The sequence below is a fragment of the Schistosoma mansoni genome (assembly GCF_000237925.1).
Source record: "Schistosoma mansoni, WGS project CABG00000000 data, supercontig 0041, strain Puerto Rico, whole genome shotgun sequence".
In the NCBI taxonomy this organism is placed as follows: Eukaryota; Metazoa; Platyhelminthes; class Trematoda; order Strigeidida; family Schistosomatidae; genus Schistosoma; species Schistosoma mansoni.
In genome coordinates this window covers 510,906-517,258 of record NW_017386027.1, presented here as the reverse complement: position 1 = coordinate 517,258, position 6,353 = coordinate 510,906, and the positions used below count along the sequence as shown (strand labels likewise).

At 34.3% G+C, this 6,353-nt stretch overlaps 1 protein-coding gene across 2 annotated transcripts in view; it reads right to left on the bottom strand.

The window, feature by feature from the left end:
• Window positions 1-5,341: 5,341 nt before the first annotated feature.
• Smp_053220.1 (aldo-keto reductase, putative) overlaps window positions 5,342-6,353 on the bottom strand; it is a gene marked incomplete at both ends in the record, with an annotated part of 16,675 nt that continues 15,663 nt past the window's right edge. The window contains one exon of one of the 2 annotated variants that reach the window (XM_018790661.1): window positions 5,342-5,501. In XM_018790661.1, coding sequence (XP_018646059.1) covers window positions 5,459-5,501 — 43 coding nt within the window. The remainder of the gene's footprint in view (window positions 5,502-6,353) is intronic. The other variant, XM_018790662.1, reaches the window with a different exon arrangement.

The window sequence follows — 6,353 nt, the reverse complement described above, 5'->3', positions numbered from 1 at the left end:
CCCTTTTAATAAAGTACAAAGAACTGATTTTTGCTCAGTTGACTAGGCTATGTCTATGTTGCGTCCTACAACCAAAGAATTCACATGGGCGACGTTTAGCAACCAATAAGCAGCAAGGACTTATGAGTCTGATATGCTATGCCTGAAGGCTGGTCCAATACAAACTAACCCCAAACGAAGAGGAAGAACAAAAGACCAATTTTCACCTGTCCAGAGTCGTCATTATATTTCAGACACGCTTTTATATAAATAAAAGATCAGACTACGTAGAAGATAAACTGGGTATCAGTAATAACACGGAACAACAACATTAATGATGGGAAAATGGAATATTTAAACAAACAATTTCGAAACTACGATGTAAAAGTGTTGATTTGAAACACTTAAGTGTGAAACTAAATCTTGGAGAATTAAACTGGAAGTATCACTGTTTTCGAACTTGAAATAGAGAGAATACGTCGCAAAGCCGAAGAACAGGAAAAAGCATTGTAGTAGTATGACAAACTGAAGAAAGTCAATAAAGGACAAATAATGAAGGAAATGTGGAAAATTTACAGGCAATAGGCAAATAAAAATTACAGCTCCCCTGAATTTAATCGAATCTCCTATGATACATAGGATGGGACTATTAATGAAATCATAGTGGAAAATCATGGTATCAGAATTTAGCGGTTCGGATAATATCTAAAACCACTGATTTTGTTATCATCATTAATCGGTCACGAAGCATCAGTCACTTGAGAAATCACAAAATTCAAGATGGATAATGTAGTGGACGAGAACACAAGTGGGAACAATCGAATGTATTTGAATACTAAATTACAGAACATCTTTGTAAAATCTGAGAGCCATGTCGTAAACAAATACTTCATTTGCAGAATATTCATAAATTGTCTTTGAGTTCATTGTTCCTTTGTTTCCACATCAACCATTCTTTGTTCTCGTTCTCTTTCCTTCTATCTTTTTAGCCTTCCGCCTCCAGACATTTCACTTTCGATTGGTGATGGATACTAATTATATCTGTCGATATTAGTAGCACATATCACAATACACGACATGCTGATAAACGATATGACGGTTTTAAAAAGATTTATTTGAAACAGTGATATATCCCAACAACCAGAAAACAAGAATAATGTGTCAACCATATGTACTAAAATTTTGGATTGCAACCAACTTCAAACATAGCAGTAATATGATAGTGATAAAAAGACCAATGTAAATTATTTAAATCATCGAATCAAGTCTTTATGACAATCAGAACTTGGAAATCTATAGTATAGTCAACTCACCAACATTTTGCCATCATGAAAAATCAAGAATATGTTTTAGTTTATGTAAAATAGCACTAACAATTTGAACTACATAAATATAAACAATATATACAAGAACGTAAGAGCCTTCCAGTACTTGCAGGTTTTAAATAGTAGTCTAGCTTACATCGGTACATCATTTCAATGACATAAACGTAGTTGAAATACATATATCTAGATCGATTAAAGAACTAAACACTCCTATGATGCTATAAGTTAAACGAAACAGTGCCATTTAGAATAGGGTTGCACTTTTTTCTTAACAGGTCCGTTTGAACTGAAACGCAACTTCAGCTGATCAGGTTTTGGTCCACTTTGTAGACTGTCTCAAATGCTTATACATCTGTATCTACGTTATATCAAAAACAATTTAATTATGTCTATTAGGATACGGGGCATTTTCTTTTTCGTAACCAGAGTACAGCAGAATTTCTCCCGAATCTATCCTTTTCTGTTCAGCTTGGGTCCAATGGATATCACTGATTCCGAGCAACACCGAGTTGTCGCAAGGCAGGATCGTGGATGTGCACTGCTGAAGAGTCCCATAATAAGACAAAATGGCCGTCTAGTGCTACCAGGTTTTCCATAGTGGTCTAGCTTCAATTGACTCATCATTTCAACTATGAAAATACTGAAACATCCACAAAAATCCCTTCTGGATATATATTATTCATTCATCTGGTATTATGACCAGAAATTTTAAAAAAAATATGTAGATTTGTGTGCTCTATAGATTATATAACAAACTTAAGTGGCTTAGGAGAAGAAACAACGATTATTAAGAAGTGAACTTTTAAAGTTTATGTTCAAATGACAAACGATTAATTAAATCAGAGAGCTTATCAACAAATCACGAACGGATCAGATTAAAAGTTGATTAGAGTAAATGTTAAGTAACATATTGTCAAACGGAAACGGACTACTTTAAAGAGATGATGATGACAATAGTGAATAATAAGAGATTATATGACACGTTAGACTGAATTCATGAACATAAAAGTGATCTTCATTTGCATTTGTACATAATCCTACAAGTTCACAGGTGAAACGAAGTAAATAATTTCTCTTAAATTGATAAATTACAAAAACTGGAACCCTCATCTACAGCTTCATAAAGATCATTTGTCAAGTATTCACTAATTGAATAAAACAATTCATTCGCTAGGTACAGATTTATGTATTTGGTTTAGTCTCAGTTAGTTTCTGAGACATAATGATTGGTAAGTGAAAAGGGCTTCGAATAAACACAACTAGCAACATCCCAAATACAAATGACTTGTTAGATTTCGAAAAAAATCTGCAATACAATTACAAACTATCCACAAAATATGCCTGGTGTCAATTAATCCCCTCTAGTCATGATGATAGACTCGAAGCAATTAAAAAACTTTTCTAACGTTTCATTGTCCTCACTTACTTCACTATAACAAATGCTCAACTAAAAGCAGATGTGGTGAATTGTCTAACTCCTCCTTGAACATCTGAGCGACGTGTTCCTATCATCTAGATGTATTAAACGCTTATCTAATTTTGTTTGTTTTAATACATTACGATTATTAATCGCATAGCCTATTCAGTTGTGTTTCTGAAAAGTGTATAACCTTTCTTCGTACAAGTTACAAAAGTCCTAATCAGAGATATCATGGTTGCTGGCAGGAAATAAGCAGCAAAAAGAATGTACATTATTCAGATGTTGATTCCTGGACTGTTAACTTCTAACTGGCGATCACTCAATATTTAACGTGAGAATAGACCAAGAAGTAAGAAACGGAAACTTTCTGAAATACATTATGCTGAGAATTCTATATTGTACTAAGAATATAATATTGAATGAAGCTAACAATAATAATCAGGTTTATGACCATTTACATTGACTACCAATAAGTGTGGAGGTAACTATACAAATACATCAGCACCACAATATTAGGACATCTGAAATTCTACTGACTAAAATTCAGTTGACCACTTACAATACAGATAAACTGAAACATCAAATAACAACACTGACAAGTTATAAACATATACGATCAGGAATCTGTTGTATTTAAGAGTCTATCATCACATGACAAATGCTACGCCTTAAGGTGATAAAAACTAAAAACAAGGGTTCACGATATAACAGCAAGTTTTCGAAAAATGCAGCGACTTACACCTAACTTGAGTTCGAGAATAGATAGTGAACGTTTCAACCTAATCCTACAACAGACAATATCGACCGTCCAGGTAGGCGGTGAAAAATTAAGTAATAGACAGTAGGGTCATTTATCCTTAGATTTGACAATTTATTCTAATTCCTGTTACACAAGAATAAAAGAACCCTCATTACAGTTAAATGTCTACCCCTCATTTAATTCATTTCAACTACGTGAATTTATTCAACGAACCTGTTAGCATGAATAATAGCCAACCTGTTAATCATACTGATAAATGATAAGTGATTTTTTTCATTGTTAATTAGTTGATTAAAATTAACTCCGAATTGTAAGACATAACTAACGGTTTCTGCAATGAAGAGTTCGTCATTATAAGAATGAAGCAGTAGTCTGTGAGGTGTTCTAATTAGTTCAATGTACATAACCAAACTCAAGAGTTGCCTCTAGTGATCTGATGTTGTCTAATAGCTTACTAATATAGATCAACAGTGCAGGAGTAGTAAGAATGTATAAATCCTGCATTTTGAAACTGTTACAATTCCTAGTTAAATAAATATGTTACCTTCTCAAGAACATGAGTTTTGAGAACAAATCCAGTACTTCATAGTAATCCGGAAAATAAAGTTGGATGTAGTTCGATTTTTTTCTAGAACTTCTGACTGTTATTACAAGATAGAATAAGAGTTAGAGATAAAGAAATCGATGAAAAGAGCTAACTCACTATTTATAATCATCCTCTACTGCTTTGATCTACACCTATTATTGCTAATTGCCTACTCAGTCTTTGGCAGCCGGGAAGGCTTTAAACCACTGTTTAGAAGTCAAAAAATATAACAATCGAGATGTGTGCACCTCCGTTTACATGAGCATTAAAAATGCAAGCTCTGAATATTTATCACGAGCCTGTGTTAAGTAGTGAGACTGCTCACTGATGACTGTTCAAATAATAAGCTCTCAATCCACTGATGAGACAAAAAGCTCTTTCGGCAACAATGATAATTTCATCTCACAATAACTGTGGGTTAATTAAAAAAAACATTCAACCTTCGACAGAGTGAAACATGTGAGGACAACCAACAAACAATATCCATGAAACATGTACATCTACCACGTATTGCTAGACACCGCTTACCCAGATACAATGTTGACTAACATATGAGTAATATGGAAAACTAAGGTCTACTTAATTAAAGTATGACACCAAACATTGAGTGTTAAAGTGACCTGTTTCAGTATGATTTCGATTCGAATTCATACAGTAATGCTAAAAAGTGACTGCAAACCTTAAATGATATGGCTTTACATAATTCGTAGTTGTATACATTTCTTACCATACTTTGAATTCCAAATATAGTATTACCAATACTTTCTACTCCCCCACTCAATGTGTTCCTTTTCGAACCACATCCTATACATCATTTTACACATAAGATATCCAAACACATTCAAATGTTGTACCGCATATACATACATATATGAACAGACAAATCAAACTCAGTAACGTTGAACGGATTGTCAATATATATTTACAAAATAATAATTAACACTAACATGTTCCCTCAGGATCCTGGAGCTAATATGGACCATTGATTTGGAATCAGGATTTTCCAGCTCCTCCAGGTAAATTCTCCTTTACAACCAACCCGGTTAAAGCAACGGTTTTCGTTCTCGCAATTCCGTAAAGAAAACCTTCGCCACGAGAAGACAGCAAGTAGGACTTTCCTGTCAGTGGCCGTATACACGTGATCATGTTAGAGCATTTCGAGAAGGAAGGCGAACCCCCGTCATCCTCCGCCGTACCAGGGCATAAATCAAATGCTCAAGAAATTCTTTAATAAAAGTGATCTGTAATATGCGATTTTAAAGCCCAAAAGACTGATTGAATCGAGTTAGATTTTATTTAATAATAAAAAGCAGCACACCAAGAGAATTTGTTTAAAAGTATGATGAAATTAAGTCCTTCATTTCAATGACGTTCCATTCATTGAATCTTCAATACGCATCTTTGAATGGATACTCGGAATGATTAGCCATTCTAGAAAAAAAAGATGTACGACGCCAAATATTTATTTACTGAACTAACTGGAAAAGCCTAATTTATTATAGTCACTTTAAAGTATTTCATAAGATATGACAAAAATAACCTAATGATATCATTTTAACAGAATTATAAACGACCATTTCAGCTTAAAAAGATAAGCAAACTATAAAAACCTAGGGCAAATGACCTGTTCCCCATACCAAATCTGTGTTTAGATCTTAAAAAGAAGTCAGAAATCTTTTAAAAGACTCCTGTTTTAATAAAAACTACAATCAGTGAAGGTACAGGGAATAATGAAATGTTGTGTGATCTTATCTTTCCGACTTTTTACTTCCGAATTTAGTCGGTCAAAGGGAAAGGGATGATAGTGCAGATAACAGAAAGGAAAGTGATGGTAAGATTCGATTATGAACAAGAAACTCTCCAGTTTTGTTAGAGGTACAAGGATAGTTATCATGTCTTGGTTGCCTACATCGTGAAAAGAATATATTTTTCGAGGGGCTTGAAGAAAATGGATTAGCAGTGATCGTACCGAGCTGGGAGCGTGAACACCGATTATAAAGGAGAACTGCTTAAGGCTGGCCACACACGTTCTTACCTTGAAGTTTGTAATGTGTTAGCTCCGTGATTTAAAAGACCAACCTTTTAAAATCCTTGTCTGTTTTGAGAAAGTAGGGGCGCCGTAGACCTAGGTCATTTGGGAGAAACACCTTACTGCTGTCACACTTCTGTACGGTTAGCAGACGAATTCAGATTTTAGATCAGAGGGGGTTTTGTGGAGAATTTAGTATTTTCACAGTTGAAATCATGAGTCAATTGAAGCTAGACCTCCATCGAAAACCTGGA